Raw genomic sequence first — 27957 nt, 5'->3', positions numbered from 1 at the left:
GCCCTGGTTGGGTAAGTGGTTAAAATTTAAAATTGATCCCAGGGAAACCCCTACTGTTGCTGTTTTTATCTAAAAAATCGCCCACACTGTAGCTTTAACACACCTTAAAACCCCACGTCTATCATTTCAAAGTAGATGCCAAATAAATCGCGATAAAACTGATAGGTTAAGTACATGTACATCATGCTTCTTACGTTACGTTGTGTATCATTACCCTTTAAGCATTAAAATTTGCCGTAAGGCGAGCGGGGATAGAGTACATAAAATGACGAACTACTTAACGATTGTGATAATTTCTTTGCCACTTAGATTCTATGCCATCGCATAACACACCAGATAACTGTATACATGTAATTTGTTAACGGTATATTACACAGTATACATGTATGTCACGGTTTTAATTTCTTGTTTTTAATCAAGTGTTTTGACAATCAGTGAGTAACCCAATAAGTTTTTCTAAACTGACAGATGTCAGATATTAAATAGCTGTCTCAATTCTAACACAGGTTAGAATAAATTTCTTGATAAGTATCAACAGTGTTGATAGTCGCACTACTAAATGTAGCATGACTGTGTCATATAAAAGTAAACAGAAAACTTATGTGAAAACTGAATCAAATAACTGAAATTTAATCACAGCAAACTTTAGGCCTATAATTTTATTACAACTGGTTACTTGACCACGTCAAATGAACGCAGGGGTGCTTATCAAACACCATTGTTCTTGATGACCTGCGAATAAAACGTCATTGATTTCTTTGGGTGTCGTGGGCGCGACGGATCGGTGAAGTTAATATAGTAAAACCCGAAGTGCTGGGTATAACCGCTATTCCATTCAAAGTTGTCCAGCAAGGACCAAGCTGTGTAGCCGATAACCTGACAACCGTCACTGTTAACGGCTGAAACAAAAGGAAAATTAAATAATATGACAAGGGATATGAATGATAATAATTTACTGTGTGATTATATAATACACATAATGTTGATAATCTTTGTTTAGACTAAGTATCTAACTTATCTAGGATGTCACGTTGTATCGGGTTTACTCTCACCAGTTATTTTTTATTATCGCCTGTGCAAAAAAGCTGGAACTTTTAAGTTATATACCATAAAATTTTCACCAAATAGTAAATTAGCCGCACAAGTTTACTGGTACACAAATGTATAGAAACCAGTGCCAGCTTTCAACTTTTTTGATAATTAAAATTTCGCATTATAGTCTATTACCTTCGATCATGTTCTGGATGTATTTCTTGTGGTAATCGATCCTGAAGTCATCGTCCAAGATTCCCTTCAGAGTTGAGTTGGCATCAGATATACCATTCTCGGTGATGAAGACCGGAGGGTTGTTGTAACGGTCCTTTATCCAATTGAGTAATTTGCGAAAACCCCAGGGGACAACTTTCAGCCAAGGATAACCCGCACTAAAGTCGAAAAAGAATTTTCTGGTATTAAGGAGACTATTTTTAAAACGGCTGATGAAATGCTACTACTGTGGCAAGAAAACAAGCTTTATGTACAGGCTGCATCGACGTTTTTCCCGAGTAACGCGGTCTACAGGATGTTTAATGAGTTTATTAAGTGATATCACATATATTTAATCGAAACGTAATGATTTATAGATACCGGTGCGTGGAATTGTTCATGTATATATAATGCTACAAACCCTGACCAACTGGGATCTTTCGAGTTTTGTACGTCCATGTCATTGAAGTAGCTGGCACCAGACAATGAAGCACTTGTCACCAAGTTTGTACTGTAGTGGTTGAGACCAAAGAAATCGGATGTTCCTAGAGAAATAAGAAAATATATTACGCACTAAGATAGGCGTTTGATAATCGCCTCGTTTGATATCTATTCAAAGAACGAAGTCGAAAATCGCGTGATTAGCAACTATATTTTAACAAAAGGAAGCCCAGCTAGTAAGCCGACCAGAAAATACCTGAAAGTTTTAACATTTTCGCATAGAATATTCGAGTGGCATTTGTGGTGGTGCATAATAATTTCATACAGGGGACATTTAAGTTTTGTGCAAGCAGGAATAAGCCATTTGATGGTTCGTACATGTAGGTGACAGACGACCATGTTTTATTTTTACCTTTTATCCTCTTTTTCTCCTCCTCTGTGAACTTTGGTAGTCTTGATTTCTTCAAGTTTTCATCTCTGCTTTTATTGCCGATCTTCCATATCATTTCATTAGGATAATCACCATTAACGTAAATAGGATGTGCAAACCAACCCAGTTGAAACTGTTGCTCTCTTTCGGCGGCTTTGATATCACTTGCGCTTTTATTGCTCTTAGGCTCGGACCAGTCCGCATTCAGAGTTATACCTATTTTACCTTATAATTCAAGGGTCAATACACAGTAAGGCAGCATAAATTGGTTGCTTTGAAATCGATATAATTATTCATTTTTTTATTTAGTAAATCCTCTGTAAATAGAAAATAGTTTATTATTGGAAGATAGCATGTGCATGCCCTTTGTCTGTAAAATATCAATTTGATTACCTTTTTTATCTTTATTAAACTCTTCCTGATACATGTGGTATACCTCTGCGTGTGCCTTGAGGATGTTGTGTCCAGTTCGGTAGGCACCATATCCGGTCATATTGACACCAGGAGCACCAGTTCCCGTGTCATACCCAAACACCGTGACGCACCACGGTTCATTGAAAGTTAGCCAAAGTTTCACCTTAAAATACAAATCAAGAACATAAATATCAGCACGGCAAAAAAGTTACTGCCTAAGGCTGCATGTGATCAAAACCAAAATTTTAAATAGGATTGCACCCCTCCGCCAACAGAAAGGAACATTTACCCACCCACCGTTATAACGCAAATAATCAATTGATTGTCAGATAGAATCGACACGAAGGCCCACCTCTTTCCCAAACTCCTGAAAACAGACCCTGGCGTAGTCTTTGAACAGACCGATGATGGTTTCATTGACCCAGCCACCGTACCGGTCCTGGAGGGCCTGTGGGAGGTCCCAGTGGTATAACGTCACCATGGGCTCTATGTTGTTGTTCTTCAGCTCCTTGATCAGGTTTCTATAGTAGACTATACCTCTGTAACTGACCCTGTCTTTAGTGCCCCCAGGAAGTATGCGAGGCCATGACAGGGAGAAACGGTAGTGTTTTACCTGCAATGTACAGGTACATGTAGATAGATAAAAAGACAATTCTTAAAACACTTATTGCTCCTGTGTGCCTTTTCTAAAGCAGTAAAGCATATTTATAAAAATAATTTCTAAAACATATCTATATAAAGGTACATTTCGGCACAGACTCATCAATATAGTGACTGATTGAATAAGGTGGGGGGGGGGGTGGAACGTTTGTGTCAGTCTTTGATTGAAGCCCACAGTTATGAAATTTTTCTCGATTGAATAATTTATTTTAGATTTCGTATACGACACTGATAAAACATGATTTTTTTCTTCAAAAAGTGGGATTGGTGTAATACAGCAAAAACGATAGTTATTGACTACAAATGACTACCGATATGATGTAGACTCTGTGTATACAAGATTCAAGCGCCAATTTATATATAGCCAGGTCCCGAACGACGGGGATTGGATTAAGTGATATGATTATGACGCTATTAAACCACTCGTGATCACGTGATAAGATATTCTATCTGCAGCCATGGAGTTTGAGATAGAAAGTATAAAATCGAATTTTCTTGAAATCGGTCTAAAATGACACAACGCAGCCAGGGTGAAATTATTTTTCTACCCCTAGGTATTGCTTACTACAGAATTTCCTTCTTCGTTGCCTGTCTTAAAAGTAAATATTTTATCTTTACTAAAGGATTTATTTTGTTTTTTATAAATAATTTTTTAAACAGTTTTATTACACAACCAGTGGTTCATTTCCTACACGTACAAGTAAATACACTGCTGAATTTTACTGCACAGGCTTTTCTTCCTAGCCACTGCATGTATGCAAACATACTTTAACTAAATGTTCACAAGCACAACGAAACTCTGTTTCTGCTTAAAGGCAAACAAGATAAAGTCCATATGACTGAAAATTGTCATTTCTTAATGACAAAAAAAAAATAAATAAATAAGATACTAAGTTGCAAAACTTGGGGGGGGGGGATAATCATACATCCCCCATACTATATAACTGCCACAATATGAAATTAATAAAGAAGGTTTTTAAGTGCAACCAAGATTAAGAAGATATATAAAAAACACAGCTTTGGGAGAAAATAGTTGGCACAAATGAAAAATAAAGGCCATAAGGTGTGAGAGAAGCTCACATCCCCGCCAACCAAAGAGTGCTTGTGAAACGATCAGGGTTATAAATATCAGATGCTCTTGTCACTTACGCCGATCTCTTTAAGTGCCTTGATGTCGTCACGCCATTTGTGGTAGCTGTCACACGCCACGTCCCCCGTAGCGCCACCCGCTATGTGGCCAGGGATGTGTGTATAGTTATCCCAAATACTCGGACCTTTACCTGCGATCAGTAATATGATTATTTATATGACTTTCTTTAAAACATGTGAATCACCCACCACCAATAGACAAATATCTGTTTCCCATCTGGACGTCAATGACTTACAGGGTATGTACATGTATGTGAGAATGTTCAAAGCAAGTACTTAAATGTATGTAAGCTTGGGCATTGTACCTGTCCACAATAAGCTCAAGAATCAGTCTATTTACATTTTCTATAAGAGCATAATTTAAATTAAATATTAAAATGTTTCTAAAACTGATGAGTTTAGGAAATGCAACATTTAGTCTAGATTTATCCAACATCCACTTACACTGTTTGAGTCACTTTCCGTTTTCGTTCAAATGTATACATTTACTTTGAGGGCTTACCGTCTTCATTCCAACCGCCTTCAATCTGGTATGCTGCAGTAGCGAGTCCCCACATGAAATCTTTCGGTAAAGCATTTTCCTTAACATCAAGGATGACATTAGCCGCAATAGTGGAACACACGGCCAATACATGGAGTAACCGCAAGATGAAGGACATGGTTGGTACTGCACTATGCCTGTGACAACAAAATTCAAACTGTCAGTCTCCGTGGTGGTTGCATAGGTTGATAGTTGTTTGGGAAGCTAATTGTTCAATACAGAATTTATCTATACTGTTATATTTATGCTGTCTGTTATCTAACAATTAGAAGCACGTGTGAAAGGTGTGCGATGAGTGATTGTGCATATTCGGCACGTTGAATAATCCATTGGAAATTAACGCAAGGTCTTCCTTATTCCTTTACAAAATGGCATTTTTCCTAGGTTGATACAAGTTATCATTTACTAACAACAACAAATCTCAACATTATATTTTGAACACTCAGAAAGATGTGAGTTCCCTGTTGACCACATTCCGGTACAACTTTAATTACTGTATAGGCCTACTGAACGCCAATAACATCGGGATATAGATGCACTATAATGCTTGCTTCCTATGATGAGTTCACATGAGTCCACTCAATTGAAATGTAAATTCATCTTTAAGGACAAGCCCAAAGTTAAAATGTGTAAAATGATGAAACTTAATTTTGTATGAAATTACGAAAAGTTCTGGAAAGTATATAGCACGATTAAACGGATTTCAGTTTTAGAGAAAATAAAGTCGTCGATAAATAAATAGTGGGAGTGTGAGAAAATCGAAATTGCGTCTGTTGTGCGGCAGAAGAGGGATGTTTCACCGATAGCTAGCCTATTTGATAAATTCATAATCCATCGGGGTTCACAAAGACCAAGATGCTTAGACTTATCGCAAAATATATCAGAGAAATATTTCATTCCTCTGTGCAGTAATAGTACAAACGAGATGTCCATTGCAAGTCATGGCACCTAGGAAAATAACTTCAACGTTTATTTACCTTTCATATTTTGATCTAAGTCAACCACTGGTCTTGGTCAACAAGACAACGCAAAGCAGATACCAAGACGTTATTCAAATGTATGAAAAATTTATTGAGACCTCTTGGTTTGAATTTGATTGCACCATCACAGTGCTTTGAAAAGTCTTATCAAAAACGTCAGGTCTTAGTTTAAGGTGCAAAAAACAGCAGACTTTCCAGTAGGCCTACGTGTCAACATTATACAGTGAATATGAATCAGTTTACATCGATATTTATTCTAATGTGATTCAGATAGCATAACGTGTCATATTCATCTTATTTAGGGATGGATTTGAGTTAATTATCCATGCAAAGCCTACACCTTTTTCTGAAAAGGTAACAGCTCTCCGTTTTTATAGATAAATCCGAATATATATATAGTCCATGAGCCAGACCCCTGATTTTCAGCCATTGGTACCAAAAAAGGGCCAAATTCTCATAGTGATTTTTAGTAAGGCCTATGTCTCTAGTGCCCAAATATGTGTGATAGCCTTCTCATACTGGTAGCTTTTTGGGTGCTATCACACCTTATATAACCCCACCCCTGCAGCAGCAAGGACTTTTTCTAGATGGGGGTAGGGGAGAGAAAATGTTTACTATGTCTATATGGTAACAGGTATATCAATACATTGTATATACTTATGGAGGCAAGGGATGGGACAGTTTATTTCAAAAGTCATGAATGCATGACAATTAGTCAAGGGTCATCAATAATGGGTCAAAGGTCACAGGAGGTCATTTTTGGGGATTTTTCATAAATTAAAGCCAAAAAGTTTTTTAAAATCATTATTTAAGTAAGAATATGGTATTTGGTGAATGATTTGTAAAGATGGTATAGTCTTATGATTATGAGCAAAGTTTGGAGCCTCAGCTGTCTTATTTCAGAAAATTATGTAAAAGAATGTGAACCTAATGACCAAAATATGCCATCTCTGAAAGTGGGGGTAGGGGAAAGAAAATCCTTGCTACATCAATCTGGATAGAGATATATCAATGCATTATATATTCTTATGGAGGTAAGGGATGGGACAATCAATTTCATAAATCATTTATGCAAGACAGTAAGTCAAGGGTCATTGATAATGGGTCAAAGGTCACAAGAGGTCATATTTTATGGATTTTTTATAAATTAAAACCAAAATCTTTTAAAAAATATTGTTTAGAGAAAGAAATTGGTATTTGGTGAATGATTTGTAGACATGGTATAGTTAAACACTCATGAAAAAAATTTGGAGCCTCAACTGTTTTATTTAAAAAAATTATGTAACTAGTTAAATGTGAACCTTATGGTCATAATTTGCCCTCTTTGCAAGTTGGAGTAGGAGAGAGAAAATGCTCGCTACATTAATATGGTGAAAGATATATCAATGCATTATATATCCTTATGGAGGAAAGGGATGGGACAATTAATTTCTAAAATCATTTATGCATGGCAATAAGTCAAGGGTCATTGATAATGGGTCAGAGGTCACAAGAGGTCAAATTTTATGGATTTTTCATAAATTTAAACCAAATTCTTAAAAAAAATATTGTTTGAAAAAGAAATTGGTATTTGGTGAATGATTTATCTTTATGGTATAGCATCATACTTATGTAAAACACTTTGGAGCCTCAACAGTTTTATTTTAGAAAATTATGTAACTAGTTGAGTGTAGCCTAACAGTCAAAATTTGCCAACTTTAAAAGTGGGGGTAGGGGAGAGAAAGTGCTCATCATTTGAAGGCAGTAGAAGATACAGCAACAAAATGCACATATTTATGCAGCTTTGGAAAAGGACGTTTCATTTTTTTTTATTAAGACATGTAAACAAAGTCATGCTTCATTAGAAATAGGTCAATAGTGTCAGCTGAGGCCAAACTTCATCAACAATTTAAGCTTTTTCATAAATATGAACTTAAACACCATTAAAAGAGAACATTTTCGATTATAGAAATACTTTTGGGTATAACTAGATGCTGTGTGACTATTAAAGACTAGTTCATCGAGTCTGAGGCCCCTTCTTTAATTCTAAGATTTTTTTATTTGCATATTATATAACTTCAATTCAAAATGGAAGTGAAAACTTTCTATTATAAGGAGCCAGGAAGTGAAATTTTACTTTCATTCAATTTGGAAGAAGTAAGATGCAAAGCTATTGTACCATAGCCTGTATCCAAAAGATGTTCATCAAGTTTACTTTTTTAAAGAGGGCACATTATCATGCATTAATGGGTCAGTGGTTGGTCAATGGTCAATGGTCACCCACACTCACTTTACAGCATAAAAATCTAAGCAATATCTGAAAATTTTAACATTTAGATGAAAACGTTTGGATGATTTAATGGTGATACATATTTGTTATTTGCAAAACATATTTAGGGAAATAACTAAAATTTTATTTAATTAAAGCATACATAAAATTTTGAAATTTGTATGACTGTATAATCAAAATTATGCTGTTCAACATCAGACTGTATCTGAGGTTCAGCAGTTAAAAGTGCCTGTCAATTCAGTGTACACAATGGATAGTTTTTCATCTAAGCAAAATGTAAAAATTGAAAGAACAGTTATTTCCAAAATAGCAATGCATGTTATGTAAGTCACTGTGTAAGTGAAAACATTGATTTGAAATAAGTAAAAAGTATAAAATCTTATCAGAAACTTAAACTTCTACAAGCAGTTTGGTTTTCACATTCTTTTTTCCAACTAATAAATGAACTTTAATTGGCAGATTTAGACGTCAAAACTTCTGTTACAGTATACACAGTAAGAAAGTGAATGTATTTCAAATCGGTTTAGAAAAGATTATTATATCAATAATTATTACCAGTATACTAGTACCCAAGTACTGACTGGGCTGGCTCATGGATAAAACATTTTATCCAACTGATGGATAACTTTTAATTACTACATGTAATAGCTAAATTAGAATGTTCAACCAAATAATTGATTAATTTGACAAAACACATATAAACAATCAACATGATAATGTTATATGTGCTATGAAGCCTACTTCAATCTTTGATCAGCCTATGGTGTACATGGATAAATTCATATCACGGAGCAGGGTCCATGCCGAAAAATGATCTGCCTTCTTTCCACTTATTATTTAGTTCCTCTGCCATCCTATAAATCCTGTAAATATTTGTTAGTGAATATGTGTGTAGTATTTGCAACCCGCCCTCCTCAAAAGATCAATAATAATAAATTAAATTATGACAATGTGAAAATTGATGCATCTAAGGACAATAAACATGCTTCTGTTTGACCTTAAATGCCACCTAGCCATAAATCTGTTGCCATTCTCAGGGGCGGATTTAGGCCGTCTTCTGGGTCTTCCGGAAGACGGTCAGATTTTCAAGTTTACATTGACGGGTATCTAATTTTTTCTGTCGGAAGACGGTCAAAAATAGAGGATGGATCAACAAATATAATTTGGAAGGCTCTCAGAAAATATCTCTGGATCCGCCCCTGATTCTGAAGAAATTTTGAGTATAATGTGTATGTGCCCCCTTAATAAAATTTTGACAATTTGGTGTAAGTTTAGAAATTTTACAGAATAATAGAATAGGATAATAGAATAGAATAATAGAATAGCCTATTGTGGACTTCACTGCGTTTTCTCTCAGGACTACCATACATTCAGAACACAAACTACCCATCTTGAATCTGCAGATCTTGAATATAAATATGTATAGAAAGAAGAATAATATCTGCGAAATGTTCAATTTCACGAAAAGACTGGGCAATATTTGGATACAGGTCTTTCAAAATATTAATTTCAACTAAATGGTACTTAAATTCCCTTGTTGTGGCATTGGTGGCATGGTTACAGGCATGAGGTGATTCAATTTTTAGGGTTTAAGATAGAATGAGGCTGAAGGAATTTTCATATCTGCTCTTCATACCGGATACCAGTCTGAATTTGTTTCCCTTTATCTCCTCCTGAGATCAGAATGAAGCAGGCTTAATTTTTTGTCTTTTTCAATGGACTATCTCATTATGATAAAAAAATTTAAAATCCATCAAAAATATAATCAAAAGACTAAGGTATGTTTCTGAATGCTAGTATTAAAAACAATACCTATTTCCCTTGATTATGGAATCAAAATAAACAGTGTGCGTAGGCTTTTTTTAGGAAAAGTAACCAAATGTGAATAAAATGTATGAAAAATGGGTATATACAGTCTCAAATTTTAATGCATTAGTCATAAATAATTATATTATATCAAGTTATCCCTAAATATAATACATTTAAACCCAAAAATAATATAAAAATGGTGTTAAGGTTTATATTTATAAGAAAGCTTAAAATTCGACCTGGGCTAACCTTTCGACCTTTTTCTAATGAGACATGACTTTCTCTACAGGTGTCTTAATCAAGAAATTAAGGTCCTCTTCCAAAGCTGCATAAATATGTGCATTTTGTTGCTGTATCTTCTACTGCCTTCAAATGATGAGCACTTTCTCTCCCCTACCCCCACTTTCAAAGTTGGCAAATTTTGACTGTTAGGCTACACTCAACTAGTTACATAATTTTCTTAAAATAAAACTGTTGAGGCTCCAAAGTGTTTTACATAAGTATGATGCTATACCATAAACATAAATCATTCATCAAATACCAATTTCTTTTTCAAACAATATTTTTTTAAAGAATTTGGTTTAAATTTATGAAAAATCCATAAAATTTGACCTCTTGTGACCTCTGACCCATTATCAATGACCCTTGACTTATTGCCATGCATAAATGATTTTAGAAATTAATTGTCCCATCCCTTTCCTCCATAAGGATATATAATGCATTGATATATCTTTCACCATATTAATGTAGCGAGCATTTTCTCTCTCCTACTCCAACTTGCAAAGAGGGCAAACTATGACCATAAGGTTCACATTTAACTAGTTACATAATTTTTTTAAATAAAACAGTTGAGGCTCCAAATTTTTTTCATGAGTGTTTAACTATACCATGTCTACAAATCATTCACCAAATACCAATTTCTTTCTCTAATCAATATTTTTTTAAAGATTTTGGTTTTGATTCATAAAAAATCCATAAAATGTGACCTCTTGTGACCTTTGACCCATTATCAATGACCCTTGACTTACTGTCATGCATAAATGATTTATGAAATTGATTGTCCCATCCCTTACCTCCATAAGAATATATAATGCATTGATATATCTCTAACCAGATTGATGTAGCAAGGATTTTCTTTCCCCTACCCCCACTTTCAGAGATGGCATATTTTGGTCATTAGGTTCACATTCTTTAACATAATTTTCTGAAATAAGACAGCTGAGGCTCCAAACTTTGCTCATAAGCATAAGACTATACCATCTTTACAAATCATTCACGAAATACCATATTCTTACTTAAATAATGATTTTAAAAAAACTTTTTGGCTTTAATTTATGAAAAATCCCCAAAAATGACCTCCTGTGACCTTTGACCCATTATCAATGACCCTTGACTAATTGTCATGCATTCATGACTTTTGAAATAAACTGTCCCATCCCTTGCCTCCATAAGTATATACAATGTATTGATATACCTGTTACCATATAGATATAGTAAGCATTTTCTCTCCCCTACCCCCATCTAGAAAAAGTCCTTGCTGCTGCAGGGGTGGGGTTATATAAGGTGTGATAGCACCCAAAAAGCTACCAGTATGAGAAGGCTATCACACATATTTGGGCATTAGAGACATAGGCCTTACTAAAAATCACTATGAGAATTTGGCCCTTTTTTGGTACCAAAAAAATGTCTGGCTCATGGACTAATACACATGTAGCAATGTTGATTGCCGTCAACAAAACTGTTGAACGCACCTAACGCACTTTGTCACAATGACATATTTTAATGCCTACTTCTCTCTGCCTTTTTCTATCTCTACTCCGGTGATTTGTGGACCCTTTAAATATAGAACTTGGAGGTTTTTGCAAATAAAAAAAAATCGAATATTTTTACAGAATGCTCTACGACTATTTCTGTATATTAAAATGGTGTTCATCTGACTATACTTTTATATCTTTTCGGAGGGGGCGGGGCGTGCAAAAATGCGTGACGCTGGGTGTATGGTTTTTTATCATGCATTTATTTTTCATATGGCGATGTTGTATTCTGATGCACATGATGTGCTTAGATATGTTCAGGCAAAGCCGATTTCTTTTCGAATACAAATATATCATGTCTATTTACGAAGTAGAATTTGTCGACTACATGTACTGAGTAGCGGTATAACAGTTTTAAAGTGTCCTTCTGTTTTTTACTTTTGTCTTTCCATCCACTTCAAATGTCAAAACTAAATATGAAAATTATTAAATTATTAATGACTTAGATTTTCTTTGTGAAAAATACAATTTTAACATTGGTAGGCCTACTTAAAACAAAGCAGACATATCACATGAAAAATACATTTTACATATGGTAGTTTTATCTGTAGTTTTATCTGTACTATTTAACCGCTCTGTAAAAATACCTTACCAAGACATTGATTTGTAGTTTGTTTAAATGTTTGTCTTCATCAAGCTATCTAGGATTCTACATTTTGTTCATCAGATGGAAAATGAAAGTCGTTAATACGCCGGAGGAAAACACCGACCAGAAGCAATCGAGTGTAAATGCGCTTGAAGAGGCATGCCTAGGTTCAGGGAAGCCATTGTCCTTCACTATCTGTTTGTAGTATCTTGCTGAGTCCTTTGCAACTCGTGGCCGCGCAGGGTCAGACATGTTCACAAAATGGAGGCCGAATTTTTCTTCATAACCACGTGACCACTCAAAGTTGTCAATCAGTGACCACGCAGTGTAGCCGATCACGTTACAATTGTCTTTCTTGATCGCTGAAATAAAGGAATGAGGTCAGTCATGTGATTTAGGTTTAATATATATAATGAATGTTTTTTAAACTTTCAATCTTAATGGTTGAAAGGTATTTGAAGTTTGGCAAGATGAAAAGGATTGCTGCACTTACCATTGGCATTGGTGCAATTGTTACATGTATTTTCAGAGACATTAAACAGTAGACTCCTTAAATATTAAGATTTGCTGTTGCATACGCACCTTTAAGTACATTATTGATGTAGTGTTTGTAGTAGAATATCCTGTGTGTATCGTTCATAATCCCACTGAATGTTCGGTTCCTGTCAGACATTCCGTTTTCTGTGATGAAGACGTTCGGGTTTCCATATTCATCTCTTATCCATTTCAGCAAGTTCCGCAGACCCCATGGTACCACGTACAGCCACACAGACCCAGAGCTAGAACAAAGAAAAAACATAAGGAAATATATCACAGTACGAACGTGATCCAACTGTACCAGTAGGAAAGAGGTACCAGTACCAGCATTTCAGCTAGAATTCAAAAACATCAACAACACTTGTAACAGATAAACATCAATAAAAAGGCAATTAATTAAAAAAATAATATAAAAAAAACATGTATTCAAGTTAAATGTTTTGAGATTTTTACCTTGGCCAATTTTGGTAGTTACGTGTAGAATCCACTTCCTGGTCTAGAGAGTAGTCAGGTTTATTTCTGCCAGTGGCGTTATTACTAATTAACTGTGTGGTATAGTGGTTCAAGCCGAAGAAATCAAACGTACCTGGATAGAAAATAGATGAAAATCAACAATATGCAAATAGCACTGTGTTCTAATTGAAACAATACAGATAAAATGACCCGGTTTTAAATGGGAATGCTTTCTTATACAAAGCGATGAAGAAATGGGACATTGCATAAAATTCTACATGTATCATACCGTTTATTCTTTTCTTTTCCTCCTCTGAAAATGCTGGCAGTCTTGATGTACCAGTACTTTTTTTCTGAACTTGTGTTTTCATGATTTCAGGGTAGTCACCGTTGACGTAGATGGGGTGAGCAAACCAACCCAGCTGAAACTGCTCCGCTCTCTCAGCTGCCTTCTTGTCCTCTTGTCCCGATGTTCTAGGCTCATACCAGTCCGCATTTAATGTTATAGAAATTTTACCTAGAATATGGATAGTATATTGATATAATCAATAGCCTTTGTTCACAACCTGGAATCTCCATCTATTTATTTATTTATTCGTCACATTGTAGCTTGACGGTGTGACACTTCGTGGCAATTTTAAAATTGTACTCTTTGCGGTCAGATGTTGTCAAGGGAATTTTTGACACAATATCTCTGTTAATGTCGGTAGCTTCTAGAAAGCGAATAATGAGCCATTTCTTGGAGAAAAGTGATGATGATGAAGGAAATGATTCTCACAAAAGGTAAATTTGCTTAAACTCTATTCTTGACTTTTCTTTGCTCTATCATTGGTAGTGACTGGTATTTCATTAGTTTTTTACAAGTACATGTAGGCACGTGTTATCGTTCAAGTGTTTCATCTTCAACTGATAAAGGTCAGCTGTGTACGTGACATAGGACACGATATATGGCCGTGTCCGAATTTGTCACCGTTTAATAAAACATACAAGTACCTAGTGCCTTAGTTCTGTATCAATAAAGAGTAAACGTTGAACTGCAGTCCATGACACCTAGTAAATTAATAACAGTGATAAAATACCTTCTTTATCTTGATTAAACTCTTCTTGGTAGAGGTGATAAGCTTCTGCGTGAGCCTTGATAATGGTGTGTGCGGCGTTGTAAGGACTGTATCCAGGGTCTTTGATCCCAGGGGCATCTTGCCCAGCCCCATATCCCAGGAATGTGACCACCCAGGGCTCGTTAAACGTGATCCACCACTTAACCTGTTTACAACAATTGCATTATCAATGCGGTTATGTCAATGGCTATTGCAAGTTGTTGATGATACATGCAACAACAATACCAAACTTTAATTCTTGGTTTATATACAATGTAATACTTATTTCAAGAAACAGGCGATTTAGAGTCGTAAACTTGGAAAACTACAGTGTATTTAAATTTGTTTACCTCCTTTCTTATGATAACGAACAAGGGAAAGCGAAAGCTCATCGGCTTTGATCAGAAAAAAAAAAACAATTTGATGCTTGTCCTCAGGTAGACTAAATAAATGTTCTATATAACTAAATTCACAGTGGGTCAGTCTAAATGAAAAAGGCTCAACTAATTACGTACATCGTCCCCAAACTCCTTAAAACAAAGCCTGGCATATTCTTTGAACAGACCAACCAGCGTCTCGTTTACCCAACCACCATATTTGGTCTGGAGGGCTTGGGGAAGATCCCAGTGGTAAAGCGTCACCATGGGTTTGATTTTGGCAGCTTTAAGAGATCGGAGGACGTTTTTGTAGTACTCGATGCCTTTACGGTTGATAGTAGCGTTTGTGCCATCTGGCATAACGCGGGACCAGGATATAGAAAAACGATAGAATTCAACCTAAAAAAGATTAGTTTATCAATATATAAATGGATATAGATCTTTATTAAAACAATACTTATTTGGTGAATATGAAAATATTTTTTCAAATCTTCAGATATTTAATATCTGTTGATCATAAAAAATGCGTTTGCATTAAATACACTATTATTCTGTATTTGATAATAAATCGCGCATAACCAGTTTTAATGAAACATACAATTCATTTTATATAGTAAAGCTAGTCAAGTATTCTAAAAATTGAGGAAATGTTAAGTGAATCCACCCAATACTACTTCACGATGGCGTTTGTAACAACGACTTATTGCATCTGTTTCAAATTACAGAGGCGCATCTGCACAACTGGAGTGGCTTTTGTCATTATTTGCAAATGAAAAAAATTATAACTTACCCCAAGGAACTTCAAGGCTTCTACGTCAGCTTGGTACTTATGATAACTGTCACACGCAACGTCACCAGTTGCGTTACCCTCAATAGGACAGCAACTGTGTGTGAAATTATCCCAGATGTTCTCACCTTTACCTGGAATTGAGAGTATAACCGTTTTTAAACTTTGTTGAAGTAGTGTGTAGGTTGGATAAGTTATACTTGCTAAGATAACACGGGCAGTGGAACTCGGGCAATGTTACATGAAAGAAATAATAATAATTGTAACTCAGATACCCATAAGTCGATTGCATTTGTATGTGTTTACTTAAATCATTTTATTACAGTTGCAGAAACCCATTTGGTAAGGCTCGATGCAAGTTATATGACCAAGCATTCAACCGAGGGGTAACTGAAAGCGTATTTACTCCAGTGGGGCTTACAGAGTCCGAGAAAATAATAAAAGCAAACAGATACCTAATATTTAATTAACTGGTGAAAAATAAAGCACTTATTTCAAACTCATTTTTTGGACAATAATTAAACGATATAACATTTAATTCAATGTCCTGGTTATAACAGCCATTTCTGATTTCTCGAAAACGAGTCAATGTAAATTCATAATGGGAGCGCCAAATGAGGCGCTGTGTATTTCTTTTTTTCTGTTTTTTTTTTTTTTTTGAAATGTATAACAATCTAAGGTTCTCATATCTTTTTTGATTGTTTTGAGATACTTTGATAATAATGAATATTGAACACCAAATTGTAAAAAATTTCTGAAGCACATTAACATGCTACGAAAGCTTGTCTGCGTGATGTAGCTCTGTTTTGTTTCTGGTATTATTCTTTTTTTTTTTTTTTTTTTGCTTTGGAATATATAATATCAATATACAGACTTGACATTTAATATGGAATATTTTTTTCGAAATAATTTTTTATCAGTTTTTTCCTATTTTGCTGACTGATAAATGAAAATAAGGATTAAAATCGTGTTTTAATAACTTTAAATTATCTCTTTGATGTCATTGTGACATCAGTTCATTAATGGAATTCGCCAGAGAAGCAAACAAAAACACGTTGCCTATTCCATGTCATACGACTCCCATTAAAAGAGATAATTTAGATCTCCATATTTTCCAAATTATCGTCTGCAAAAGGGTAATACGCTCCACAAAAGACCCTCATGTCAGTTGCTATTCACAGTAATGGTCGTTGTTACGCCTGGCCTCTTCGTGGCTGTTGCCAGCGCTCTCAAGCGGCAAGGCATTTCTTGTGGGTAGGTTTTAAGAGGTCAATCTGGAATAGCATTCCAGGCATCGGTCTAAAATTGTCCAATCTGGTCCAGTTTTGTTGTAGGACATGTAGGCAGTTGATTGGTGAGTAATGGTCTACCGAAATATTGTCTATGTGGTTCAAATGTGGCGATTTTGATGACCAGGGTAGCTGCTCATTCCCTTGGTTCTGTAAGTTATCTGCTATTAAAAGTGCTCTGTGTGAACCTGCAACCTCATCGTGCAACCTAGAATTGTTCCTAAGGTGCCCCCTATCAAATGATAGTCAAGTGGTTCCGAGATTATGCCTTTATTTGATCTGGTTCAGGTTTTCGTCGATGACTACCGTTGGTGTTTTGGCACCAATGTGGAATCTACTCCAAATACTGACGCTGTCAATCACCCTTGTCACTTTAGACCCGGCATATGCTTCGTCGTAGGCCTCTTCTGGATATCTGTAAACTCTGTTTTGACTAATTGGGCGGTACAGGTGAAATCTGACCTCAATAAAGAAAACCACGCAGTTTCAGTGTTCTACCCAGAATCGTTCATGGCCCCCAAATCATTAGAGAAACAGACGACGATGTTTTGCTGTATACAGTGGGTACCTCGGAGGTCATTTGGTGTTCTTACCTGCTAAAACCAGTTTAGTGTTCGCTAAGGGCTTTGAAAAATGCATTTTAGTGGCAATTTACCCCTCGTTCTGAACGGACTAAGTGTTTTTTGTTGAGTTGCAGCAGCGTATACCGAAAGACAGTGGGTCCTGTACCCTGTAGGTAAAATTTTGATACATTGGGGGTCACCTCTGTGCAGGTACATCAGTCTGGGCATTACTCTATAAAACTGTGGGGACCGTTCCGTTTGGCGCTATGATCTGTCTGGTTATGGTTGTCTTTTTCGCGCCATTCTGCCTTAGATTAACAAATTTGTAATGCACTACTTGGCTCATTTTACGCACTGCAAAACTGACCGCTTGCATGCAAAATTTCAAATTCTTCTATGCAGTAGTTGCCGAAATATGGATATTTTTTTGACAGAACCAAGCTTTGCCTAAGCCAAGCTTTGATCAGCCCAAAGGAACACTACCCAATTTAATCACTGCAAATTACATAATGTAGCAGCGCAACAGGCATGAAAGTCAGTTAATTGGTAGTGACACACCTGACTGCACACTTTTACATTCACAAATCTTATATGAGATCGGAGTTTTATGAAAAAAGAACGTATTTTTACCTAGGTATACCTTCGAAACTGAAATATTCCATATTAAATGTCAAGTCTGTAATATTAAGAAATTTAAAAAAACTTTGCTGATATTGCATGCACTTCCCATCGGGGAAAATGTCATCGTACCCGGAATTATATTATCTTAGCAGACTTAGCCATGCCGCAACTCTTTCTAATGTGCCTTGAGGAATAACACTGAACTGAGTGGTAAGAAAAATTTAACATGACATTTTACCATCTATATTCCATGCGCCTTCTATCTGGTAGGACGCCGTGGCCGTGCTCCACATGAAATCCTTGGGGAAGGTGTCGTTGAGAAATGGATCGTCATCACCGCAGCAGGATTGCAACGACGGGCAGACCAAAAGCCCTAAGACTGCTACCAGTGTTCCAAGAAACATCCTTTTTGTATAGAAATGGAAAAAGAGCCAGGAAAAGAACTTTTGATCGGGATTTTTGGTTTTGAAAAGAGAGTAATCTCTGTCGAGCGGCTCGGTGCTCCTTCTCTTCAGTTTATTGACTTAATACTTAACCATCAAACCTTTATCAGTATTGGGGGGGGGGGGGAGGTCCGCAGTGCGATATGAACAGTGTCTTTATGTGAGACTTGTATACATGTACCTCAATTGTTGCACAAAGCATGTTTAGCTCACAAAGGATTGAGTAGTGGTATGTGTAAGGAGGGAAGACATAACATCAGTTACAGTAATTCACCGTTGCGTATATACCAGTGGCTAACCTATGCCTTTTGATGCTCAGTTATATTTTATGACATCAAATCATACGGATTTCAAATGGCATCACCATCGCCACCCTCAGCAGCATGCATTTATAATTGACCTCATATAACATCAAACAATGTTATCTAAGCATTAAATCACAAAGTTCGCTGTACCTAGTTGTCTTGAATAAATAACCCAACAGCCGTCTATCCTTATGATGTCTTAAACCGTTATTAAATGATGTCAACGTAAAATATTTGAACTTGGAACATATATGAAGAAGGAGCATCTGTGGATGACACACGATATTTAAAGCGTGATAAACATTGCATTGGGTTCAGACACTTGGTCATTTCGTAGGCTACATCATAAACATGTACAGCTCAGTCCCCGATTGCTCCAACAGACAAAACGATAAGCCCGAGAATTAAGCCAGTTGCACCATACTGGACTAGTGTTTATGCCAGTCTTAACTTAGTCGTAAATTTAAGCCTGTCACGCAGCTGTTAAAGAAGACGTTAGACAAGTCCTCCAAAAGTCCCCCAAAGTCTCCTCGCTCATTTTAAAGTTGAAAACTTCATGGTGTGGGAGCGAATAGTTGGAACTTTGACTGCTATGTACTTGGACATGGATGATTCCAGTTGTTGCAAGAATAATGACGTGTGCAGGTGTAATGCAGGGTTCTCCTACAATCTGTCTTCTGTTCACTTTGTATGTTAGCCAGTTTAACGGACATCCCAAAAATAAATGTAAACCAGATGGATCTTTAGAGAATCTCCACTCACTATTAAAGTGCATGACACGATCTTCTTTGCAACATGTAGAGAAAATTCCATTAGAAAAATAAGTATCCTTGTCGATTTTTGTGAAAATTCGAAAATAGAAATAAATCAATCTAAAACTGAATTCATGGTCATCAATGAAGAGGTAGGCGATAAAGCCCCTATAAGAATTGGTGATATTGAGGTATTTTTATTCACACAAGATGGCCGTTTACAAAGTGTGCTACTAGATAACCAGTGCAGACCAAAGAGATACCGTGTTTGAAAATTTTTTTGCCTTCGTGAACTAAAATGTGGAAGTGATTTTTGGCCAAAAGAAGGGTTTTTGAAATGTTATTTTTACCGGCGACCTTATATAGCTGCGAGTCTTGGCTAGACAATTGTTTAAGCAATATACATGTACGACTGCTGTCAAAACTCTATTGCGTGTACGGGCCACTTCTCTTAACCTGGTTTGTTTAATCGAGACCGGTTATGTGGTGATCCCGTGTTAGGGCGGCCAAAATGGGGCAAATGTCAAAGCTTATTTCCCAGAGGAGAGGGGTTATAGATGACCCTTCAAATTGTGTATGGAACTTCTTTGTAACAAGTAGGACAAACGCCTTTAAATAACAAGTGTATTGGAATCTGCAGACGTTGGGAAACGGAGTCAAGGAAGCCAATTTCATCAAAAAGTTGATGCATATTTATTGTGTACCGAGAGACAATATCCTCAATTGTCAGCTCATAGTGTATGCAAGCAAACCATTGATATCCCAGAGTGCAAGAGGTTAATGTTCCCACGTCTCCGTCGCATAAGCTGGCTAAAGAGACTGGGCGATTGACCCATATTACTAGAGAGGATAGGCTGTTTGTTGGATATCAGTGCAGATAGAGAGGCATGTACTACTTGAATGCCCTCTGACTAAAGAAAGCCGTATGAGCTCAACTTTAATAGTTTACAGTATATGAGCTACATGAAGGTCCCGTGGAAGTTATTGTAGATTTTGTGTTCAAAGCGTATTCGCAGTTTTGTAGGCCCTACATGTATAATTTAGTTATCAGCAGCATTTGGTTATAAACTCTGTGTCTGTTTTTATCGTGCATTACTATTTGTTGTTTATGTTGCCACACCGTTATGGAAAACAAACCAAACTAAACCAGGTGGTGTATGTCGGTCATAGCAAGATGGCTAGGCTTCACCGCGACCTCAGAGCAATTGGTTTAGGGGTTCAAAATGTTCCGGTGTAACGGGTCCTTGGCATCCACGGTGATGTGTGAACGTCCTGCCCACCACCCTTGCACGATATGATCGACCACCGTACAGTGTATCTCCTTTGGCCATACAACGGCGACCAGGGCCCAGTAACTCGAAATCATCGGTTATTGCGAATAGCGATACCAAATAGAGGCTACAATGTATTATATGGGGCGAGTATGGGCGAGTTATGGAATCGAAACGCTTGCGCTCGGTCGCAATGCGCGATGCTTTCGAGTTACGGGGCCCTGGTCAGTTTCGTGGTCGCACAAATGAGGATCAAATGTTACCTTCCTGTGTAAAGGGGGGTCTATTGACCATTTAAGATGACACGACCTGCTCTTCATTCTAAAGCGAACATCATTGTCCTTTTGATTTTTTTTCTCAACTTCTATGAGGCTTTAAGTCGAAGCATTGGCACCACGCAAATGTGCAGAACAAAACTGCTTTGTAATCACAATCACCAGTGACGACGGTGTAAGTGCACATGTAGCCGCCATTTTATCTAGTTTTGTTATATAGGAAATACAATTTTAACCAACTGTTTAACATTACACGAGGAGTTAAATCCACTTTGTAAGTCGTTCATTGGTAAATGCTACAGTCAGCTTTATTAAAGGTTTTGTGACCAAAATCCCATTAAACTTTGAAACGAAAATTCCAAAAAACTGTCATCATTCTTAGCTCGAGTGTAGTTAAAAAAAGTCATATCATAGCAATATAAAAACTATAAACTAGAAAAGAAAAATTCCAGTCACTTTTAAAGCACTTCTTTATTAAATCACGCACTGGTATTTAGTCTAAAGGCAGCAGGATCGGTAAGTTCGCACCAAGATTATTCTAAATAGTTTTTAACCTCTGATCGCAAAGCTTGTTGTTATAAAAGTCTTGAGTTAATTTTCGTCTATAAAATGATTCATTCAAACAAACGAAAGCTCTTTTTATTTTGACAAGGATTTTTACACCATTAGGTCAAAATTTCATCATGCTGTATTGGACCCTATTCTGTGACGCAGAACACACGCCCTCGTGCAACTTTTTTGCATATGCGCTCTTAACTTTTAGGTATAGTTCGATTGTGTTTAATAGTTCTACTTCGATAATAATCATAATTAAAAAAATATATAAAAAAAGAAATGTTATAAGGATTTTGGGCCCAGAAAGTGAAACAACTTAATTTTTTTTCAATTCAATATGTTCAAGACAATAAGAAAAAGTAATTTACCTACCAGGAACGACTTGCTTTAAAACGTGCATTGAAAAATAGATAATGATCTTGCTTCACATGGCAAAATTGGACAAAATAATGCTTCATACGTTTGATATGGGCGTTATTACGCTTTTTCAAAAATTCACATTAGAAATTCGATTAATAATGTCACAACCATAAACAGAACCGAAGAGGCGCGGTGACGGGGCCCAACAGCACTAGTAGGAGCACTAGTAGGACTAGCACTAGTAGGAGCACTAGTAGGAGCATTAAAACCATTATCTTTAATAAGTTGCTTGTAGAACTCGGCAGATTTCTTTGCTTTTCGTGGTCGGGCAGGGTCCGAAAAATCGACGTAATGGAGTCCAAATTTCTCTTTGTAACCTGCCGCCCACTCGAAGTTATCCATTAGAGACCAGGCAGTGTAGCCTTTAACGTTGCATCCGTCTTTGTTGATGGCTGAATTATAAGTTGTAAAAATAAAGATTATTCTATTGAGCACCATGGAAACAATCGTAAATACGAGAAATAACATAATGTATTGTTATTTGTATGAATAATAAACTTAAATCATAGTGATTACTGATATAGTACCAGGGGCTTCTTGAACAAGAAAATATAACGAGGTCATATATCACTGCAATCCTCGCACTGTTAAGATTACTGCACGAATACGGGAAGATTGAGAAGAGAAGAAGGTACCTTTCAAGACGTTGTTGATGTAGTTCCTGTAGAACTCCACTCTGTGGTCGTCCTGTAGAGATGCATTCCGATCGGAAACGCCATTTTCCGTAATGTACAACTCTGGGTTTCCGTAATTGTCCTTTATCCAGTTCAGCAGTGCTCTCAGACCCCACGGTACGACATACAGCCAGGAAGATCCGGCCCTGGTACGGCAACATAAACGTTTAAAATCGTTTTATATGATTGCATACTGTACATTTATTTCACCACAGGAGACAACGCAACTGTTGAAAACAACGAGGTGTGAGGTGTCCATGTTATCAGCCACACATACTTGTATTTATAATCTTGAATAAAACTTTTGAAAATGACATAAGCTAAATACTGTTGGTGTGTTTGACATGTTTATCCCAAAATTAATTATATATTAATTTAAAGACTCTGTTGTAAAAAGTGTTACCTTTGCCAGCTGGGATCCTGGCTCTCTTCAGCGTCCATGTCAGAACCATAATTTGGTTTTTTGTCAATGCGGTACTTGGTGGTTATCAGCTGAGTCGTGTAATGATTTAACCCAAAGAAATCAAATGTACCTAAAACGCAATGATTTGCAGGTGTAAGGTAAGAAATGTCGTAACAATAAATGTTGACCTTAATAAGAATGCAGGCGCTGGTAGCTTAGTTACCTGATATATATATATATATATATATATATATATATATATATATATATATATATATTACTTGCATACTTGTAATTCGACAGTACCAGACACTAAAGTGTAAATGAATATATATACTTATACAGAAATATGATTACTTAAATTCAAAATACCATTTATTCTGGCTTTTTCAGAATCCGTGAATTCTGGTAACCTTGATGTGCTTCGACCCTCTTCAGCACTCTTATTGGCGATCAATTCCTTCATTACATCTGGGTAGTCGCCATTTTTGAAAATTGGATTCGCGAACCATCCGAGCTTGAACTGCATGGCCCTCTCGGAGGCAGCTTTGTCATCGGCACTGTTTGGATCTTTTGGCCCTTTCCAGTCAGAATCCAGTGTGATGGAGATGCGACCTTAAATATATGAGATGTGTATTATGGTATACGTAAGACTATTAGAAATTTACAGTGAATTTGAATTTTTTATATTCTTATGCTACATTTAGCCCGAAGTTTGATGCACATCATGCGATTGATCTTTATCCGTAATATATTTTTTCTATTTCTACCTTTCTGTGTCGATCTGAATTCGTCATCATAAGTATGCCATGCTTCAGCGTGTGATTTAATAATGGTGTGAGCGGCCTTGTAAGGTGCCTCCCCTGGTCTGTCAGAGATTCCAGGGGCATGTGCCCCAAATCCTAGCCCCACCCACACAACAACAAATGGTTCGTTGAATGTCAACCAAAGCTTTACCTGTAACAAATAAAGAACATTACAATTTGACATTTGCTCAATAGAACGTTTCTCATATGTGCTCCTACAATATCAATACATCTGAAATAAATGCTGAAAACCAAGTTTATATGCCATAATTAAATGGTAATAGTTTCCTTGACAACATTCCCAACCTCTTAAAATCTTTAAGAAGTATAAGCACAAACCAGCACCTACGTAAATATTAACGTTTAGAAATGAAAAAAAAAAAACAAATTTATAGTTTCGTAAACAAAATGCAGATTCTACCTTTTCCCCAAAGTTCTTGAAACATGTCCTTGCGTACTCGTTAAAGTAGCCAACCAGCGTTTCATTCTCCCACCCACCGATGTCCTGTAGTGCCTGTGGAAGGTCCCAGTGATAAAGCGTCACCATTGGCTCTATGTTGGCTTCCTTAAGTGCGTCGATAAGTCTGTTGTAATAATCAATACCCCCGCTTTTTAATGTGGCGTTCGTTCCATCAGCCATGATTCGTGACCAAGAAATGGAGAACCGGTAATGCGAAACCTGTTGGCAATAAACAAAAATTAAAATAACTCTGCATGTTTTTTAATATGTTGCTTTTTAACAAAATGCCCTTTCTTAATTTAAAACAAAATGCCCTATTCGAAATGGATGCAATAACTCTCTTTTATACATAGTCGCCAATTTCTATATTTTGTTTATTATTAATTAAATTATCAATACTTTAAGCATGTCGTATTTAAGAGACCATCCCCACAGATGTTTAGATCGATCTATCCCCCTGGAGAATCTCACTAGATTGCTGTCAGCTTAACCGGCTTATATGTCTGTCCCGCCTACAAAAAGCTGTAAGGGGGGGGGGGGAGTTGGATCGATCTAAATCTGTGGGAGCCCAGTCTAAGTCAAGCTACCCTAACAAATCCCAAAACACTCTCTTTAATTTCTAATTCATTCGCTTTCCCGCCCCCCTCCAAGACAACTTGCGATGTCACATTATGATACAAACCCCGAGATTTTTCAGCAATTGGACATCGTCTTGGATCTTATTATAACTATCACACGCAACATCCCCAGTGGAATTATCTTCTATGTGACAGCAGGTGTGCGTAAAACGGTCCCAGATGTTTTCACCTTTTTCTGGAGGGAAATTGTCATCTCAGTTAAATAAAACAGTTAAAATCTTATGTCCAGATAGCTGAAAATGGACTGAGACATCAAACTTATCAGCTTAAACTTCATATGGGAAAATGGAAATTCTTAAATGTTGCACTTAGCTAAATACGTAGTTACGAGAAAAATTAATGAAATTTAAAGTCCAGTGTAATTTAGGACAACTCGAAAGGAAGCCAAGTTATTTCAAAATGACTATAAAAGACAAAACATTAATGTACAAAAAGCAAAAGAAACACACTGGAAGTACCAAAGGTGACGGAAGGAATATCCCATATGTGTAACGTATTCCATGCTTTCTGAGGCCATTTCGATAACCAAGGGAATTAGATGAGGACGCACTGACTGATATATTACTTAAACAAGTGCGTGCTGTTATTCAACCACTGTATATAGACACATCTCAATCTCTGTGATAAGAATGAAGAGCCAGTTTGGATTGTATTAAGTGTGTTTACTTATGTCAAGTATTCCTTTGGCGTGGTCCTTGTACTGTGGTACATACCGGAGTACAGACTGGACCAAAAGTATCAAAACGACCATCACTGACAGACAGAAAGATATCCTTAATCACCATATGATTGGATTAAGTCCTACACATTCACAATGTAAATTGGATATTTAAATAAGGCAATGCCAACATGAGTTCATCATTTTTGCGACGTTAAATCACAGAAAGCTAATGGGAACTGCCAAAGATGTATATGTCCGTTATCTAGTGCTACAAGCTTTATAATACCCACACGTTTTAATTGTTATCGTTCATTAACGGCATACTTTGTGTATAGTATACCAGTATAACACTCACCAGAAGAGTTCCATCCACCTTCAATTTGGTAGGAGGATGTCGCTGTACTCCACAGAAAGCCGTCTGGAAATTTGTCGTAATAAAATGGATCGTCTTGATATGCACATCTCACCAACGTGCTGCAGCCCAAAAAGGCAAAAAAGACTAACGTAAAAGAAATTGACATCTTGCTTCTCAGGCCTAGCTGCGCTGTATTTCCCCCTGGAAAAGTGCCAACCAACAACTTATAATTGAATGATATTATAACAAATGCGCATGCGCAACAGTGCAACCAGGCGTGTCATTAGGCACCAATAAAACGTACCTGTAATAGGCAGCAAGTTTCTATCAACAGCTCAATTCACTCCATTATAACACTGAACTGTTTATTAATATTCATAGTGTCTGGTCTGTATACTGGTTAAGTTAAACTTTGGTTTTTTGTTATTTCACCTTCTATTATATATATAGAAATGTGATGAATTGTATCATAAGTACCAATAGGTTCCTAATCTGTGCCTTGCGTTGTTGTCGTATAATGAACATTTTCTTTATTTGGTAAGGTTTATCAAATCAGATGGAAACAACTTAGTATCAAAATATCGCTTGCTAAAATGTGTGGATGATGCAGACTAAAGTCGGCAATCTCCAGTCTTTTTTCCTGCTACAGAGATAGGGAGGGCTTTTTTCATGTAATCACTATGACACACAACCAGGGACACAGATAATAGACACACACACAAAAACTATCAGATTGACATGTTTGCTTTGTAGGTGATGTATTAAACGTTAGAGCAAAGTGCCACATTAATATTCCACACGGTGCTCAAAATAATCTGCAACAATTGGTCGTATCTTTTCTATGAGTTCTCTGTGTGATTGTGATATGTATGTTTAGCGATACGCTCTGATAAAGCCAAAGGTGTGTATTTACACGTGTCAAATCTTAGTACAATAGGGTCTAGAGTCAATGATGTGGCCCTTTATGTGACAGTAAATTCTTTAATTTTGCCGTCATTCAAAGTTAGTCTTCATTTGACACCATACATGTAGTCCATGGGCCAAATTTTAACAGCCTTTAAAACAGGTAAAAATTTAACACAGAAATAGAGTAAATGATAATGTAAAACATTTTAAAGGAGATTGCAAAACGTAATACAGGTTTACAGGTGTGTATATCTATAGTTCATAAATCTGCTCGTTTGACAGCTGAGTTTCATCTTTGTGAAAGTGGCTAAGATCTAAATGCACAGAACCGGCATTTAATATTCCAGTTTAAAGTTTTGACCAGTGTGAAAGAATGTGAAAAGAAAAACGTCTTGTCAGGGACCAGTACAAGTTAACCAACTAACTTGGCTGTAGCATTACTATATTCCGTAATATGTGGTGATTTCAATTGGGTAGATTTTTTTGGGTTGGTCCTAGTATGAGTATGGCATAGCATGGTTCTTTCGTAAGTCCCCATAGTTCGATAACACCTGTAAGGACGATTTTAAAATTTTGCATACAAATTGCAAATTCAGCTGAGCGTAGCAGTGTGTCATAAAATAGTTGTTCTATACCAGAATATGATGCGAACCTTCAGCGTTTTCGCGCACAGGACTGGAACCATGTTGTTTTTGCAGTTGAATTCTAGTAGAGTTTGCAGCCTTTGAAGCGTCTTCGCTCCTAGAGTATCTGTGGATGGTAAGAACATCTTTGTGGCAATACACTGGTTGGCGAACACCTGAACCACGTGAAAAACATATGTTCTGGAAACCACCCAACACCCTTAAAAAGGTGATATAAAAATGACCTTATTTGAAAAATACAATTTTACTATTTATTTTTACCAATTAAATTGTAAGAATTGTGTTACTTTCTTTCATAAAGTTCAAGATGACTGTCATATAGTAAAT

General features: G+C 36.5%; 1 protein-coding gene across 1 annotated transcript; it reads right to left on the bottom strand.

The window, feature by feature from the left end:
* Window positions 1-277: 277 nt before the first annotated feature.
* Window positions 278-26314, bottom strand: LOC106154260 (lactase/phlorizin hydrolase). The gene is made up of 26 exons (XM_087016777.1): window positions 26081-26314; window positions 25109-25239; window positions 24388-24645; window positions 23931-24117; window positions 23533-23775; window positions 23161-23290; window positions 22719-22903; window positions 22162-22475; window positions 18301-18571; window positions 15593-15723; window positions 14941-15201; window positions 14408-14591; window positions 13618-13845; window positions 13329-13461; window positions 12921-13117; window positions 12406-12700; window positions 11454-11521; window positions 11084-11142; window positions 4842-5037; window positions 4340-4470; window positions 2883-3143; window positions 2510-2693; window positions 2099-2341; window positions 1667-1790; window positions 1228-1424; window positions 278-899 (listed from the first exon to the last, which is right to left on the bottom strand). Exons 1-26 carry the CDS (start codon window positions 26244-26246, stop codon window positions 709-711), a joined length of 4968 nt encoding a protein of 1655 aa, XP_086872903.1. The 5' UTR covers window positions 26247-26314; the 3' UTR covers window positions 278-708.
* Window positions 26315-27957: the final 1643 nt, after the last annotated feature.

The sequence above is a fragment of the Lingula anatina genome, chromosome 1, assembly GCF_051362555.1.
Source record: "Lingula anatina isolate TDL-2025a chromosome 1, LinAna3.0, whole genome shotgun sequence".
Classification (NCBI taxonomy): Eukaryota; Metazoa; Brachiopoda; class Lingulata; order Lingulida; family Lingulidae; genus Lingula; species Lingula anatina.
Note: the sequence above shows the minus strand (reverse complement) of the source record. Positions and strands in the feature narration are given on the sequence as shown.